Consider the following 19248-nt stretch of genomic DNA (forward strand, 5'->3'; position numbering starts at 1 on the left):
ACAAATTATGAAGTTTATTTTGAAGTTTTTCTTAATTCATTATTATATAACTTATTGAAATGACAAAATTTTAGAATAAACCGTTTCATAGAGAATTAACGTTTATTTTCCATCAGTATGCTACAGAAAGCCAAATAAGTGTTTGGAATTATCTGTCCTTTATGTGTGTTAATCTTATCCATTGCCTAAACCTTTTAAAACCTATTTCCTGCTAGTTGGATTCCAAACTCTATATGTGGTCACACCCGTGTAAGGTCCCCTCCCCCTCTTCCTGTCGGTCTCAATTAGAATCCCCTCAATGTAGGCACACAACAGGAGTCACACAAAGATGCCGCTTGTTCAACATCCTGGATTTCATGGGAGATGCTTGACTGGCATATGTCAAGGGTTTAGGTTAGCGCTGTGGAGAGAAATAACAAAAACAAGGCTGTTTTGCATGTTTAGTGAGTGCTACAAGAACTGACACTTTTTCAAGAGGTAATCCTTAATTTCCCTGGGGTCCTCAATGCTGTATCATCTACAAAACTCAATGTGGCTTTGGTTTGATCTCACTGTTGTGGAAAAGCCTTGATTGAACTTGTCAGAGAAAAACAAGCCGTTTATCTCCAAAGCATCACATGATTAGCTTGTTTACTTGTCACCTGTCTTCTTTGTGCCAAGTTCTGGACCAGAAAAGATCCGTGTGACACTGTGACACTGCTACGGGCAGGAATAGCCCAGCTTATTGAAGGCGGGAAAAAAACTCCTTCTTAGTCTTGACCCACATACCCAACATGTGGAGCAGGTGCAGCTGAGATGAGAGAGATTTGAGTTTGTGTGTCTTAAATGGTGGATATTTTGGGCGGTCAGACCAGGCTTGCTTTATTATGTCACGCCATTATTCCCCACTGGAGATGGAGGGATATGGTAGAGGAAAAAACAAGAAAAATGAACCGAGATACAATGATGAAGTAATATGATTTGCAAAGGCAGTGTTGTTGCATCACATAGCCCTCATCTCCTGAGTAAACAGGTGTTTGTATTTACTAATGAGAGAAAAAAAGTATCAGACAGGCTGTAGTGTGTGCACAGATGGGTTAGCTTTAGAAGGTCTGACTTTGCTCTTCTTTTAAAGGTAGGACAGGCAGTTGCAGAGAGGCTAGCAATAGCAAGTTAGCTTTAAAAACTTGAGATCCTACCTTCCCTTCAGAGCGCTCTCCAAAGCCACGCTTCCTTCAAAACACATGAACGCACACAACCAGAGCAGAGTCTGCAAAGCGTCACGAGAAACTGCATTAAATTACCTCACGTCTCAAAGCACATAACATTACAATAATAATGAACGTAAACAACTTGCAGAGCTCTTGCTTGTACCACCTGACTGCTGCAGATTAATTTCGGCGTTGATAGTGTTGATGTATAGAAACGTATAAATCCGAGTCCGAGGGCGTGAGCATCTCCGGGTAGAACGTCACGGGTTGCCATCTCTGGTTATGACATGCCGTGAATGCAGCATAAGCTCATTGTTTTGGTTCAGGAGGAACTGTAAAGGGCGGCTGCCATTTGTTTGTGGCACTCGGTGACTGACTGTCTACAACTCTGCATAGCCTTATGGAACTGATGACGTGTGATGTCTGCGCAAGCATTTATATGCTGATACATTTTTTTTTTTTTTTTAAATCACAGATATCAGCTGATAACCAGTATAGTGCTGATACTTTTTTGGTTCTGAGTGCAGAATTATTGTGACAATGTGCGAAAGTAGTGTGAATTGCGAAAATCAGTCATAAAACTGTATTTTGCATGTTTCGACAAATAGTACAGCACTCACAGCATCATATATGAGCTGATTTCCATTTCTTGATAAAACTGTATCTTGCAATAGAAGACTCATATTGTCATGTTGGTGACTGAATGAGGAATATTCAGTGTGTCGCCACAAGACGTTCTGGAGTTCAGTTCACAAATCCTAGATAAGCTTTCAACTGATGTATGCAAGGCACACAAGTAGCAAAATGTTTTCTTTAGTTGACAGTTTAGTAAGTGTTTTGATTTGTTTCTCTCACTTGTGTTATTTTAGCAACAATGATATACTATAATAGTTTTTGTTAATATTTGGAATCACTTTATTAATTTTTTTTTGTCTTTTTTTTGTCTTTTTTTTTTAATGTGTCTGTATAGTATTTATTTTTTTTAGTTTATTTAGTTTTAGTTATTTTAGGACTTTTAACACATTTATTCATGGTTTAGATTTAGGTAACAATAATAACCCTGTCTCTCATATCACTTACATCTCTGAACATTTTAACCATTTATTAAGTTACCATAACTAACAACAAGTAACTTTGTTTTATTTTTATTTTTTTTAGCCTTTTTAACCCACATTTGCACTTGGTGGATGTTAATTATTGACCTTGGTTATCACATCTTTACAAGATCTTAGTAGATCTTTTTTTTATCACTTTACACATACATATACACTCTTCACACTTGTCAGACACATGCTAAGTCACGCAACTTTGAAGGGAACTTCAGCTTTGACTTGAGACAACACAATAAATAGAACTCAGCAGTGTGTACCCTCCAGCACTGCTTTCAAATGTAATAATCTGATTGATTTATGGGCCTGTTAAGTCTTTGCCTCATACATATTCCTATTTTGCTTGGCCTCTGGTTGTAGGCCGCATGTCAGCTCAGGGAAAAATCAAGCAGGTGTTGGGCCTGTCGCTCCGACAGAGTGATGACCACTGTTTTTTAGCGAAGCTGTGGAGTAGAGTGATGAGTTCTCCCATGGCATCACGATCACAGCCTCCCACTAAACCCACCAACAATCGCTCTTCCACCTTCACAGCAATAGGGTAGCGTTCCCGTGGTGACAGGCTGCAGCGCGGAATAAAAATAGAAGGCAATCAGGACAGTGTGGGGTGCAAGGCGGATTGGAGAGGGCTCCCTGCAGTTCGCTCTCAGCCCACTCCGCTAGTGGGATTTACATCCCATTAGCGCACTGCTGGATGGGAGCAGACAGTCCTGCCTCTGCTTCTGAAGAGGCCTGAAATAGCAGCCCAGCCTGCGGTCCAGTTCTTTCCCTTAAGATTACTACTTACAGCTGTGTCTTCCCATGACTCCTACTTCTCATACCAAGTCATCCTGTATGGTCATTTCCATTTGGTCAAACTCTCTTTTTAGTATGGCAACAATACGTTTCTAAAATAAATCAAGATCATAAGATCTTAACTGGAGGGCCAAACAACATAACGTGGCGAACACACACACACACACACACACACACACACACACACACACACACACACACACACACACGTTTGTTTTTGTGAATTGTGGGGACATTCCATAGGCATAATGGTTTTTTATACTGTACAAACCATATTTTCTATTGCCCTACACCAACCCTAAACCTAAACCTACCCATCACAGAAAACTTTGCACGTTTTTACTTTCTCAAAAAAAACGCATTCTGTATGATTTATAAGCCTTTTGAAAAATGGGGACATGGGGTAATGTCCTCATAAGTCACCCTCTCCTTGTAATACCTATGTCATACCCATGTCATTAACGCAATTAACACAGCATCCTTTTTTCCCCGTCATCCTTTTAAATAGCATTAGATTATATGATTACGCTAACATTCATTCAAGTGCTATTATTCAAGCGCAATAAGACGAAAAAAAGAACTCAAATCTGTACTGGCACGCTGTCTGGGAATCTTCTGTCTGTGTGGCAGACACACACGACTCATGCACACAGAAAGCCGTGCATTCAGTTCCCTTTCACGCTTGAATAGAGAAAAACACACAAAGGTATACCAAAATGCCTGCTTTGTCGAGTATCCTTGTAAGCACAGTCTTAAATGAGTTAAATAAAGTCTTAAATGACCTGTCCTCACAGTCATTTAAAACTTTATTTAAGACTGTTCCGCTGATGTGTGTCAGGTCTGTCATGTGTGTCAGATCTTAAAGTGACAGCAGCCTAATAAACCTGCTGCTTTAATGTCTGTAATTGATGTTAATCAAAGAACAAAAGACAAACAGAAAATCACTAACAGCTCTTGAGTGAAAATCACTTTTGTAGCTTTAACAAGAATTATTCTATATTAAATTGATAATTTATGCAGTGAAGACTGTGAAGTGTTTGATAACTTTATTCAATTTCTGCATATTTCCTACATGTTGAATCAACATGTTGAATCAATAGGCCATATATATATATATATATATATACTGTATATGTAGGCTATATATATGGGTTGTGAAGCAAAACTGGTCAAGAACCATTGATCAGCATAATAACTTGCTCACGAGGTGGTGGTGTTACTATTGTGCAATGGGGAACTGATGGGGAAAGAAATAAAGCAGCACTCATAATGAGACCAAATTTCGATATTTTTGGCTGCTAGTTGTGATGTGGGTGTTTCCCAAAGGGAGGCACTGAATGTGGGTGGCTGGCTGGCTGGCTTACTCACTCACTTCCCATCAGGGAGTTGTTTAGAAACACTTGCCTATACATTACAGTCATATAAACAGAAACTTCTCCATAATTCAACAGTATTTAAATGATGGCAAACTACTCCACAGGGTGTAATTTGAATATAATGATGTAAATTTTTTTTTTTTTCTATTGTAGTCATTGTCATTTTTTTTGTATGTTTCGCATTGATATATTTTTGCATAGAAGGCATGTTACATTCACTCACCAAAACATCTGCCAAATTTAGCTGTTAATTTAATTACTACTGTACAGAGACTCACTACATAAAAAAAAACTCAACTAAAAACCGCTGCACACTTGAGTGCATGTAAAATTGACTTAATAAAAGATATCTAAACTGAAGTTGCTGTGACTATTATTGTAGTATTTATAAAATTTTAATCCTGAATATTAATATAATAAGAAGAATAACTTATTTGCAATAATAATAATATATTTAGATTAAAATACAATAAAACAGTCATTGTTATTATTGATTTGATTTGTTATTATCAATGTTGAAAATAAATGCGCTGGTCAATATTTTTGTGGAAACCATAATACTTTTTTTCAAAATTCTCTGATGAATAAAAATTGAAAAAAGAACAGCATTTACTTGAAATAGAAGTGGTTTGTAACATTATGTCTTTACTGTCACTTTTGATCAGTTTAATATGTCCTTGCTTAAATTAAAGCATTCATTTCTTTAATATAAAACTAATTCCCAAACTAATGTTATATATTACTATTTTACTGCTGTATGTTCAAACATTACATCATGCCAACATTTCTTTCTTATTTTTCTGAACATATTTTGGTCAGTGTATGTGCTTTGTGCTACTCAGCCTAATTTACTCTAGATGATGAGGGAACTTTGATCTTTGAAAACAGCCGGTAAATTCCCACAGATCTAATCACAGAACTATAACATCACAGTACAGGAATGTTACTACACAACTCTGTGGATTCCCCTCTGCTGCTTACTAACAGGCATAGCTACAAAAACATCAAAACATTTCCATAACAACACTTGGCTAAAAAGACTAAAGAGTTTAGATTCAGAATATTTGATTTAAATGTGTCACTCTGTTTTCTCTTCAGTCTCAGAGCCCAATCTAAAGGTGCGGTCCAGGTTAAAGCAGAAGGTTGCAGAGAGGAGGAGCAGCCCACTCCTCAGGAGGAAGGAGGGGAGCATCATGACACCCTTCAAAAAAAGAGCCCTGGAGATTCTGGGTAGGTGTGCTATCCCATAATGCATCTCACATTAGACAATATACCTGGGGCATAAACAGTAAGACTTCCTACTGGTTGGCAGTCCACTGGCAGTTTCTCTCCATCCGCTGTCTGTGAAGCTCAGTGTGCTGGTGTTATTATGTAACAGCTGCTCTGGCAGGTGTAATCCAGAGTGCCATCCAATGTGGTTTTGAACCTTGGCCGGTTGAATGATTTTTCCATGGTATTTCAGTCGCTTATGTATATTTATAATGTATCAGTGGCAGCAGTTGGTGGTTGGGTTTGGAAAAACACAGTGGCAAGATTGTCATCCAGTAAAACTTATGTAAATATGCCAAATATGACATCATCCTATTGCTGTTCGCCAGATGCAAGTCAATATCTCAAAAAATACAGATGGATCAATGGCATGATATGCATTTTTTTGTCTAGATCTATTAATTTATTTTAAAATACATAGAAAATAACCCCCTTTTTTATAAACAAATTAAAATTCATTTTAATATTTTGGGGGGCAGAAATAGCAGGGTGGTTCAGCTGTCCTGATATCATAATGAAGAAAACAAGCTTACTTAAAAGAATGAAATTCTTGAAAAGAAAACCATATAGAGTATTCCAAATGTATATACAAAAGTGGTAGGATTTTTAAGAAAGAACATTTTGAAAAGAGAGAAAAAAAAAATTAGGGAGAATCATGAATAATTTACTACCATTGTATGAATAATATATAATCATGTAATCCATAAAAAAATAACTGTAATCTTATGAGCGTTTTAAAATGTAATATATTGTAATTACAAGTACTTATTTAATTTTTGGAATTTGATTATATAATCCAGATTACATGTAATCAGTTACTACCCAAAATATATGTATGTTTGTGTATTTATAATCCCCCCCATTTACGGAATGTCTATTTACACTAAGTGCATATAGCGTCCTTTGTTGGCAAACGCTATTTACACTAGCTCCACCCACCAATCTGTGGTTGGGCTACTCAAGTTTTAAAAAAAATGTGCAAAATTCAATGTCTTCAGTGGTGCAATAGTAGCAAGTCAACATAGGTTCGAATCCGCCTTTTGCCGAGCTCGCGTTTATTTTCAATAAAAATGAAAATAATGTTCTGAAAGTGGAAGTAAACTGCGAACGAGTGTTTAATAATATTAAAAGTGTTTTTATCCTCCCAAACAGGCAGCATCAATTTAATAATTTTAATAAATATAATCATTTACACTCTATGTTATTATTGCATCCTGTTAATGTACAAAAATACTGAGGTGCAAATAGTATCTTCCAATAAAAAGGATAGAAAGCATCTAATTACTATTTACTCTTATTGTAAAGAACTGATACTTTTACATGGTGTAAATAGAATCTGTCGCTATTTTCACCTAGTATAAATAGCATAACACTAAGAAAATCACTTAGTGTCACTTAGTGTATATAGAATATATTGCTATTTTTACTTGGTGTAAATAGCATCTATCGTTAAAAAAATATGCTATTTTCACTTATTGTAAATAGCATCTAATTACTATTTACACTTAGTGCAAATAGCCGCTGCCTTATATTTATATATATTTATTTATATTTATACATGGGCGACATATTTATTGTCGTCATGGAGTTTCCCGATGTGAGCCATCAGCTCCGCTACAATTAGGAGCGGTTAAGGCCCGGGTATACTTCATTTTCCATGTTCCGCTCCTTCTCGCGCAGTTGAGCGCTTGAGCTAAAGTATACTTCTTTGGCTGTGAGCATGGAAAGACGCATTCAGCTAATGCACACTATCTAGTGGATTTTGTTTCAAGCGCTCAAGTCACTCGCACATGCGCTGTTGTACGCGCACCGTCAACGTGGTCACAAAAACTGGGGTGTGTGGACATTCGCGGACCCTCCTGATGACGAATATTACGTCACACGGACAGTGCGCGGACTGTCTGTGGTGTCTTATAAATGATAATGTCAATGATGTATACACTTGAACTTATGTCTGTTTAATTTAATCTTCCCCAGAATCCACAGCCAGCAGCAGTGCACCAGGATCAGGGCCCAGTTCACCCAACGGAGCCTGCAGTGCCTTGGGGGCTGAAAACGGACCCTCCTCACTACCAGTCACCACACGCACTGAGGTACTTACATTAAACATGTTTTATTACAGGTACAAATGTCTATTAATAGTTTAGCTTTCTCACAGCAGTTTCATCAAAGCTTTCCTGAACGATTAGAACCTGTACGACTTAAAGAAAATTTGATGGCCACCAGGCTGCACCCATAAATTTCCTTGACACAAGCCCAGGCTGTTCTTGTGCAGCTATGAAAACAGAACTCTGTCTCTACAGCATGTGACCTGCTTGTCCGTCGCAGTCCAATGAAAACTGCTCCCAGCACGGACAATAAAGAGTCAGTTCACTTCCTCCCACAAACTCCTGCTCTATACCACTAACATTTACTGGCATAGCTATGTGGTTTTCTTTGCCTGCGGCTCCCGTAAAGCTCAGGGCATGAAAGAGTAGATCAGATACTGCTCGAAACAAAGTTACGTTCAGGGCTCACCTATGGACATTTACACCTTCATCCTTCAATATAGTGTGCGTAATTATTCCGGGTTTAGTACACTAAAAGTTAAGCTCGATTGACAGTGTTGTTCATAATGTTGATAACCACAAAATTAATTTTGACTGTCCATTTAAAAAAAAAAAAAAAAAATCAAAATTCTGTTTTACATTGAGGAAATTAATAACAAGACTTTTTCTCCAAATCGTGAATCCCTACTGCCGATTGAGCGTAACTTGTATTGAACCCAAAATATTCCTTTAGGGACGTGGAGGGTCTTTCCTTTTCGCCGATGTTCATTAGCTCCCTCTGACTCACTTCCTGGTGGCTTCATGGCTCGGTTGATCTGGGTCCCTGTGGACTTTGCTCACAAAGAGGTGTATTCTGGGCAAATGTGACATGTCTCTGTGAAGCCTCAGCTTAGCAGCTGTGTTATTCTTCAACACCACTGTTTACACTCCCATGGACCTCCAATGCAATAGCCGACAAGGAATGCTTATTGCGCTGTGATCCAGGGTCGAGGTGGTGGGTGGTTGAGCTTAATTGATCCACCAGCCGCTGGTAGCCAAAGACACACTAACAACACAAACACGCCCGATCGCTATTGTATTGACATAAGCTTGACGTCTCATGGATCGGACTGCTGGGTCGAGGTGCTACCCGCAGACACCGCGCCAGTTTCGAAAGCGAGCCGTGTTTGTGATCCGTTACATTGGGTATCTTCTTTCAGAGGGAACTGGTCCCCTGGGTCAAATAAGGCCGGATATCCACATACAGGTCAGTGAATAGGCAGGAGGGATTGGAGGGTAAACAGTACAGCCTCTCTGCCACATGCTGATGGGCCGCACCACTGGGTGGAGGAAGTACAGTTGAAAACTGATCAGTTCTTTTCTCTGACACTGTTTAACTTCAGTTTGTGAAATGATAGGATACGATTCTGCATTTGTGGGTTTCTCTGTTGCCTTGGTTTTACGTCCTCCACGTTGAGCTCATACAGCTCCGCTGTGGCAGGAACAAAACCGTCATTCGTTTTAGTACATTAAAGTTTATTGTTCTGTTGCTGTTGCTTTTTCCAATGGTCCATAGTGGGATTTCAAAATATCTCTTTTTCTCTCCCCTTCTTCCATCCCTCTCTCTCTTTTTCCATCACAGCGGTGGCCGTCACAGCCGAGGTTATTAGGGCCTGAAAGCTCAATGTCTATGTTAAATCTCTATACGTCTCCATCGCTGCCCAATATCTCCCTGGGTCTCTCGGCTGCCTCCTCTCCCATCAGTGTAAGTCAAATACTGACATGCATCCTCTTTCATTACTTCTGCTGTTAAGGCCTGTTCACACTAAGTCTAGATTTTTGGCATGAACAACATGATACAATAGGGCTTTTCACGCTGCGCTTAACCCCTGGTTATGGTCATTCTAAACACCGCTTTTAACCCCGGGTAAAGGAATGTTTCACACAATTTAGAAACGGGGTTAGCACTGCTTTTTACCCGGGGTTATGAAACCCTGTTCCAGAGCAGGGTTAGCACTGCTTTTGCGGTGTTAACCCCGCATTACAGTGCCAAACAGTCAATTCAGCGTTCGAGAGGAAAAATGTCAAATGCTGACAGAAAATGCAACAATTTGAGTGAAGAAGAGACCGTTTCATTCTTACTTTTATAGTCCGAAATGTCCATTCAGTATAAACTCGATGGTACAGTCGGCAATAAGAGGGTGAGCAATGCTAGAGCTATGCAAACAGGTCGCATGCAGTGTTCGTCCAATCAATGACACTGACACTGCAAATATCCAAATAAGAACATTAACCCAGGGTTTAGGAATGTACAATGTGAAACGTCAGCTTATGAATATCCAGGATTAATTGTAAACCCCGGGTTTACAGTGTGCAGTGTGAAACTTGAAGCAAGATAACCCAGGATTCCGTTTACCCAGGGTTTAGAATGACCCAGGGTTAACTATTTCAAGTGTGAAAAGCACTGAAGTCTAGATTTTCGGCATGAACAACATGACACAATAGGGCTTTTCACACTGTGCTTAATCTTGGGTAATTGTCATTCTAAACACCGCTTTTAACCCCGGGTAAAGGAACATTTCACACTTGTAGTTTAAAAGCGGGGTTAGCACTGCTTTTGCATTGTTAACCAAACTTATACAGTGTGAAACGATGCAGTGTTAGAATGTTACGACTAGATGCTTAGCAACAGACAATCAGTTGCGTACTCATATTCACATGCTTTAGACAGTCACGGAAACACTGCATGGGCAATGTTAGAGCCTTTGTGTAAACATATTGCGTGCAGTGTTCGTCCAATCAATGACACTGACTCCACAAATATGCAAATAAGAATATGAACCCAGGGTTTAGGAATGTACAGTGTGAAACTTCAGCTTATGAATACACAGGATTAATTGTTAACACCGGATAAATTATGAGCAGTGTGAAACATGAAGCAAGATAACCCAGGATTCCATTTATCCAGGGTTTAGAATGACCCAGGGTTAACTATTTCAAGTGTGAAAAGCCCTAATTAAGTCTGTCACACTGAATCAGACTGCGATGAGTATGGAGGTAGTGCATGTGTGTACATATATATATATATATATATATATCACTTGTTGCTGAGCGATTAATTCCGGTCTATTCAAAAGAACTATGAAACTTATGTGCAAAAATACATATTTTATAATATTTTATGAAATACAAAATAAAAGAATAAATAATAAATCTCATTTTTAATTTAAATGTCTCTTGTAAACTCTGTTTTAAGAGTCACCAAAACTGATTTAATTCAAATTAATTTTATGTGGATGTTTACGCTGATAAATGAGGGGAAATGTAGTTTATGGTCTTGGCTCAGCTGCATATTGCTTTGACTGATGAAAGACTAGCCATCACTGGCTGACTGGATGATATGTGTAGCCTCAGGGTGCTGGCCTTTGACCTTGGGGGATTTTATAGGCCTTAGATAAATATTGTGCTTAAGTGTCTGGTGTCAGTTGCACTCCAGCCCTCCCCACTCACCTCATCCATTACTGCTGTTTAAAGTCCAGCCAAACCAGGATAATTAAGTATAGCTCCAAATAATATTTAATCTTCAGTTAATTTGCAGTTTACCTAGAAAATTAAATAAATATGGATACATTTGTCTGTATTTGGCTATACAGATATGTTGATCTGAACAATTCAAGACCATTCCACATAATCCCTTGTTTATCAGAGCACATATTGAGGTTTTAATCAGTGTATATTTAAAACTTTTGCAAGTGATCCAAGAGAAGGAAAAAAAGACAATATCCTCTCTATCATCTGTCAGGCTGCTTTAGGACTTCAGGAAAAGCATGTTGAGGCTGGCGGGGTATCAGCGGTCATTCAGGGTTTGCCCACCCAACTTCTGGGTCCAGTGTCCCTGTCTGTTGCTATGGAGACCAAAGTGAGCAGCAGCCACCAAGCTCTCCTGCAGCACCTCCTCCAGAAGGAACAACTTCGCCACCAAAAGATCCTCTCTACTGGTGAGAACATCAGAGCCTTCGATATACAAGGTTCTTACAGAATACTTCAGAACTCTCTGTTCTAGTTCAATAGAATATTATAAATTGTATTTCAATGGCTTTTACATGGCAATGTTAAGTTACATGTATAGTCCCCCTGGAGCAATATGAGGTTAAGTGCCTTGATCAGCAGCACAACCTTGGTTGCTCAAGATTTTCCCTTGTGGGGTTTGAACCTGTAACCTTTTAGCTTGTGGCCTAAAAGTTTTTTTAAAAGGCATAGTTCACCCAAAAATGATGATTTTGTCATTAACCCCCAAAACCATACCTCGGGTTATACATCAAACTCCTTAGTACTCCTCAATCTATTCATAATAAACAATATAACAAGAAAAAAATAAAATTATAAAAGAACGTCTGTTTTTGAAATTCATTTTTTGTGTATTGGGTAATTTTATGTGTATAGGGTCGCTAGCGACCCGAGGTATGTAATGGTGTAAGTATTTCTGCATTCATAAGTATTTCTGCATTGAATCACTGCCGACTCAGTAAGTGCAATTCACCTTCATCATTGTGTATTAGTGGCATTGTCTAATACACAATGATGAAGTGACGTTTCACTCATAGTTACCGCAGGCATAAAAAAAAAAAATCCACAAGTATCATCTGCAAAACTTGAAATGGCTCATCGATTTACTGCAGAGCAAGTACTGTACGCAATCAAATATTAGTGTCAGTCAGTCACTTGATGGAGGATCTGGTGAAGAAGCTGTCAGCGATCAAAATATTGATTTTGAAGATGATGAAAACGATAGTTTTGAGAATATAGTTGAGATTACGAATATGATCCAGATGCTGATTGTACTGGAGAAATGAGCTCTGACGAGGACACTGATGATGCTCAAATCGAGCCCTTACCATTTCCAATAGGTAAAGAAATATGTTTTATTTTATTCTTTTGTAATTGTTATTAAAATGTCAGGAGAGTTTTATACTATTGTGGCAGTTAAACTATTGTGGCAGTTATAGATCCATTCATGTTAGATATATATCTGGGTCCCTAAAGACCCGAATATGTAATAATAATTGGCAAAACATTCATGATTGAATCCTGTAAGCTTTAAAAAAAAACAAAAAAAAACAAAAAGCAACATTAAGGCTTCAAAGTCTTCTAAAGTCATACAATCTCTTTTTGTGACTAACACAACCATTGCAACTGGGTCATTGAGTCTGTGAGTTTATAAAGACTGAAAGCTAGAAATACACTATATGACTTTTAAATTCTGAAAAGATTTTAAAACACTAGGCTTCATTTGCCGAATGAATTATTAAAGAGAAAAAAAAGGGCAGCATACACTAAACAACTGTCTATCACACACTACCAGACTTTTAGTCGTTCTGAACACAACGAACTCTGTTGTGTCTGTTCTTCTTAGCATGCAATAATGATTACTGATGACTTAAATTAAAATAAAACAAACTGTTTGCTGAAGTTTTGAGCAGTATTACTGCAAGTCTGTAAATCTACGCAGAAGTCGTGTAGTGTATTCTAGATTTAAGTCTAACTAATTTGTAAATAATAATAATTCAGATTGGTTTTGTGAACTGGATCATCCAATTCATTGAAAAAATCCAACTCAAAAGAACGATTCATTCACAAATTGAGCATCGCTACTTCTCTAGCGAACATGCAGATATAGGATGAGCAAATTTCATTTTTGGGTGAACTATTATTTTAAATGAAATCAGAGCTGAGAGGTGAAACTTTAATTCTGTTTACATTTATATTTATCATACACATATATTTTGTTACATAGGTCAAAGTCCTGTGCATCCTCCCTCTCCACTGGCCATGATGGAAAGCTCTCAGAGCAGCACCCGGCCCAAACTGCCTCGTCACCGGCCCTTAAACCGCACCCAATCGGCTCCGCTGCCTCAGAGCACACTAGCTCAACTTGTGATTCAGCAGCAACATCAGAACTTCCTGGAGAAGCAGAAACAGTACCAGCAACAGGTCCACATCAACAAGGTACAGTCATTTAACCAACTGTCAGTGCAGCTGTGCAGCTTTAAGGTGTTTTCACACCTGGCTAGTTTGGAGCATTTGTTTCAAAACCTAGCATGTTTTCTCTCTTAGTTTGGTTTGTTTAGGCATATATGAACATGGCAATCATGCTTGGCTCCACACCAAAATAATCGGCCCGAGATGGCCTGAATGGTGTGGTTTCAGCCCAAATGAAAACAAACTCCAAGCTGTATGAAAATTCATAATGGGAAATACATTATGTAAAAAGCAGCAGTGTCTATTTCTTTGGGTGACAACATTAGTTACTGCAGTTGGAAACCAAAGACCTCTTCATCCTAAACTGTCATGTAATTGCTCACACACACATATACCCTGTTGAAAAAACCAGCATATGCTGGTTAGGTATGTTTTGAAGCATGGCAGCTGGTTTGAGCTGGTTTATGCTGGTCCTTAGCTGGTCATGAGCTGGTTTTAGCTGGTCCTAAGCAACTAGCTCCAGCTCAGGACCAGCTTATAACCAGCTCAGGACCAACTAAGGACCAGCATAAACCAGCTCAAACCAGCTGTCATGCTTCAAAACATACCTAATGTGCTGTTTTTTTCAATAGGGTATATAATTGTTTTGCCTATAATTTATTAGTTCCTGGGATAATGAATGCTTATAAACATTCATAAAAGTGTGTTAATGTACACTTTTATGTAAATAAAGCCACAAAGCCCCCATAAATTCACATAAATCCCAGAACATAAACAGGTGCACTCTGACCAATCAGGGGACAGTTGGTCTCACATGTGACTTGCATAAACACAGTTTGGTAAGCTTTGAAACGTTGCCTTGACAAAGCGAACCAGAACAAGAAGAAAATGCAATATTTGAACAATTTAAGTCTCTGTTATGGAACAAAGCAAATGATCTAAAGGTCTAAAAGCACCCTTAGTGCTATCATGGGGAAGATGAGGATGAAGCTGAATGATTATATTGTCATCAAAAAACACATTTACCTTGAAATACCATTCAGTTCATATGGGAACTAAAGTTGGACAGCCCATCTCCATTATGTGAGGGGAAAAACTTCAGAAGCGGCATTTGAATTAGCATAGCTTAAGGCATCAGTTGCATGCTAACACCACAAAATTGCACAGGGACAAGTTCAAATGGGCACCAAAGTGGATAGAATACATACTTTTGTTCCCTTGTGGAAATATTTGTGTTTCTGTGCACCAGCAGCCGTGACCTGGCCATCCGTTTAAGTGCAATTATTCTGCCGCGCATGCAAGGTTAGCGACACGGGAGGCTCGCGCTGTGAAAGACTCCATTGTTAGCGGGAGCTTGCAGATTGATCTGCCTTATTATTGCTGAGAGTGCTATGGGAAATTCAAGGTTACATGTGCAATTTTCAGACATGAAGATCAAAAGTGCCTAGAGAGCACTTGTTTTGCCTATTTATTGTTATGGCCTCAGTCACCAGGGGCATGTACAAAAAAACAAGTCTGGTCTGGGCCAAGAATGACTGGTGTAGTTGCGTGAATGTAGCTTGAAAGTTGCTAACTGATTTGTTTTTCATGTTTAAATTATGTGAAACTGTAGAAAATCATGTTTAAATACCAAAATGAGTTAAATGCATAGTGTAGCTGTTAAAAGTGACTGGAAGCAACTCCTAGTAAGAGTAAATAATCTCTCTTTGGATGGTCTGTAACCCTAAACAGCTGTAGCTAGAAGTAAATGATTTCTGAGGGAAATGAGGTCATGAATGCTGTGAAATCAGGGATTAGCTCTCTGGCTTAATAACTGAATGTTTTACCTGTGCTAAATAGGGCACCTGTGTAATTTTACATCCAGCTTTAGTGGGAGATATAAAAAGTATGTTACTAATTCCAGGACACAATGACTATATTTGCTTGGCGTATGCTATATTTATAAGAGGTTTAGATTCCTCCTCGCTATTTAGCTGATATTCTATCCTGTGTATGAGTTCCAGTTCTGGTAAATGACACTGTTTGTGTTGCCTGAATTGGCATGGTGACAAGAAATCACTCATGAAATGATTATGTACGTTGACAGAACCTCCAATAATAGTAAATCGTGTTTCTCTCTTCTTTAGATGCTATCAAAATCCATCGAGCAGCTTCGTCAGCCGAACGTCCACTTGCAGGAGTCAGAGGAGGAAGAGGGAGAGGATTTTCATGACCATGCCATGCAGGAGGACAGCTCGCCCTCTGGTGGCGTCATCAGGAAGCACAGCCCCGACAGTAACCGCAGCTCCGGTTCACCCATTGAGCCACTGGACACTCACCCTGGGGTCATCCGGATCAAAGAGGAGCCCGATGCCAGCGATGATGAGACAATGGCCACTCAGAGCCTGGCTGACAAGCAGAGCTCCTACATTCACCAGGTTAACGGGAGGGTGGTGATACACGCCATGATATGAAATGACAGATACATCTTCACACTTGCACACGAAGGCACAGGCTGACATACACGCGACATGCTTACATTGCTTTGGGAGCTTCGGAACTGGTCTCATTCGTGAACTTGTGAAGTGGTCTGTGTATTGTACGTTGTATGTTTTGTATATAATTGAATAAGATGAGAATTTAGCCGACTTTGGTCTTTTAAATGCTAAGAAGCAGTTTTTGATTGTTTGTTGAAATAATAATTTAAGAAATTCTTTCTACTTTCTATCCACCCTTTGAGAAACAGCAACTCAAAGCTCTTCTAGGATATTTCTGTGATTTTCCCATGGCACTATGGATTTCTTATAGATCTTACTTTGCTTTATATGAATGTTATTTTAAAGATATATTACAGTATGTAAGAGTACGATTTTTTTTGCTGAAAGACTTCCAGATGGTCTGGGAACAAAGTCGGTAAACATGAAAATCCACACAACAACAAAATTAAAGGAATATTCCAAGTTCAATACAAGTTATGCTTAATTGACAGCACTTGTGGTATCATTTTGATTACCATAAAAATTATTTTCGACTCTCATTTTCTTAAAAAAACAATAAAACAAAACCACCCCCCCACCCCCCCCAAAAAAAAAAAAAAAAAAAAAACGAAAACACAAAAAAAGAACAGAAGTTAATGGGGCCAATGTTTGGAATATAATATAATATAATATAATATAATATAATATAATATAATATAATATGATTTTATGTAACACTGTAAAAAATAAAAACGGAAAATGTACTGGTATTTTTCTGCCAGGACATTATGCAGTAATTTTATGGAATTTATGTTAACACAATGCTACGCATAATTCAAAATACAGGTAAAACATTAAAAAAATTTCATATTTATACGGTACATTGTGCCCTATTTTTTACAGTCTTTTTATACAGTGAATTCTTCTATTGAAACTTATGTATTATTTGAGCTATAAAGTTGTTCTCATTTTTATGTTCTATTCTTGTAAAATGGCAGCAAACTTGTAAAATTGGATATAATTTTACACAGAAAAAGTTATAAAGCAAATTTTCACACTTAAAACATGTTAACAAGCAAATTGTTTACGTCTTGTGGTTATTGAAACTGTGAGTATTTTAATAGATTGGCCCCATTCATCTTTTTGCATTTTTGTTGTAATCAATATTATGCTAATTGCTGTCAAGCTTAACTTGTATTGAACTAAACCTAACTTGCATTGAATATTCCTTTAACAGTTGGAATGAAATCTGGAAAGCTCTAGAATGACATTCTGTGTTCCTTGTTCTCCTGTGGCCCAAACTGAAGGCTGCCCGGGATCGTGAGCAGCACTCTGCTCCTTTTCAGAGGGAGAGCGTTGTAGAGGAAATGCCTGGTGGAAGCCAGGAATCAGAATGATTCATGAGCGCAGGAATGCTGGGAGAGGACAACTCCATGCTGAAGTCAGAGGGCCCAGCAGTGAGCTCTGATTTACTGTTGAGGCAAATTACAAAGTGAGTGAGGAGACGGCGGGGGGAGCCCCCTTTTAAAAAACCAATAATTTCCTCTGTATTCCCACGTGATGTGTTTACCACGACACGCAGGCTTGATGTTTCTTCTGTAGAAAAAAAAAGGTAATCGTTCTGTTCTTTCCTGAGGCAGTGTTGCCATTCGTTGGCCGTCTTTCTTCATGAAGTGCTCAGATCAACTTGCGTGATCAAGAAATGTACTATTGTCATTTTTTGTTAGCGATTCATCTTTCCTGTATTCCCTTTTTTTTTTCATTTCAAGCTTCTGGTGTAAAGTTATTTTTTTGTGAATGAGATCCTCTGAAAAACAACAAAAAACAAGTTAAAGAGGAAAACATGTTTAATTGATGTGAGCCATCACTATGTCTACAAATAGCCTGTGAGTCAACCTGAGCTGGCCTGTTTCATTCCTGTTGTCTGTTCCACTGGATGTTAATGAGAACTGTCCGCTAGCGATAGAATGTCACATTTAGTTTGTAACCATACGCGTTCCCTTCTGTCACAGATCACCTTTTATAAATAAAGTTCTTTTCCATCCTGTACCTCTCTGGACAGTCTTTTCACTGGAGATGTTAATGAGTGAATTTCCAAAATAAAGAGAATTGGAGTATAAAATGCAGTTGCTCCCTAACAAACTTTCCCACACTCAGCCAGAGTCCGGCTTCTGATTCTGAGGGCAATCCGGAGGTTTTAGTCTCTGACTTTGAAGGCTTTTGGAACGGGGCTTTGAAGTGAACATGAGAGGTTCCCTAAGTCTGCATTAAAGATGTTAAGATAAAGTGAACCTCAAGACGGTGATATATAACCTGGGTTAAAGCGACCAGACCAAGTTTAACCAATTATGCAAGGTAGGCTTAGGCAATTCCCAGTCTGAACTAGTGATCCAAATGCAGTGTGCCACCTGTAAATAGTCAATTTTTGGAGTATTTCATTTTGAGCAGCTTATGTCCCAAATGTTTTATTCAATCTAGAGAGGTGGACTGATGTCTAAGGACACATTTTTGAAACTTGTCCTGCAGGTCTTATCTTAAATATTCAGTGTTAGTGTCTGATTGCCAGTTTTATGTCTGAAATTCTAAAAGTTTGATTATATTTTTTGTGACTGTTTCAGAACATCCACCAAAATATAATTCACTATAAAACTATCAAATATAATTCAGTATAAAACACTTTATTTCTTGCCCTCTGACTAGATATGACATATATTAAATATCAAGTTAAATAATTTCTGAGCCACTGGCATGACCGATTGGATTTGCAAAGATAATAGCAGTTTTCAAACTAGGTTCAATGGACACGCCCCTCAACCGTCATTGGTTGACAAAGAGATAGTACCCCCCTGAACAAGCAGAAATGTTTTGATAGGCCTATATACACTGCTCACCTCTTGCATTGTCAATACAAGATCTTGATCGCCTTCCGAGTGCTTCCGCCAAAACCGTACTTTCGTATTCTTCAAAAAGCTTACGCTGTATGTCCTACGCCTTCCCTATTCTACTTACGTAAAAAATGTAACTGGCGTTGCGTTCGTTCCGTAAGTAGA

At 38.4% G+C, this 19248-nt stretch overlaps 1 protein-coding gene across 7 annotated transcripts in view; it reads left to right on the forward strand.

Moving 5' to 3' along the window:
* Positions 1-18247, forward strand: part of hdac9b (histone deacetylase 9b) — a 64688-nt gene extending 46441 nt beyond the window's left edge. For 4 of the 7 annotated variants that reach the window (XM_051865258.1, XM_051865260.1, XM_051865263.1 and 1 more), the window contains 6 exons: positions 5566-5697; positions 7714-7829; positions 9406-9528; positions 11566-11791; positions 13558-13769; positions 15869-18247. In XM_051865258.1, the coding sequence (XP_051721218.1) occupies positions 5566-5697; positions 7714-7829; positions 9406-9528; positions 11566-11791; positions 13558-13769; positions 15869-16195 (1136 nt within the window). In that variant the 3' untranslated portion in view covers positions 16196-18247. The remainder of the gene's footprint in view (positions 1-5565; positions 5698-7713; positions 7830-9405; positions 9529-11565; positions 11792-13557; positions 13770-15868) is intronic. The other 3 variants (XM_051865261.1, XM_051865257.1, XM_051865262.1) reach the window with 2 other exon arrangements.
* Positions 18248-19248: the final 1001 nt, after the last annotated feature.

Source organism: Ctenopharyngodon idella, chromosome 16, assembly GCF_019924925.1.
Source record: "Ctenopharyngodon idella isolate HZGC_01 chromosome 16, HZGC01, whole genome shotgun sequence".
NCBI lineage: Eukaryota > Metazoa > Chordata > Actinopteri > Cypriniformes > Xenocyprididae > Ctenopharyngodon > Ctenopharyngodon idella.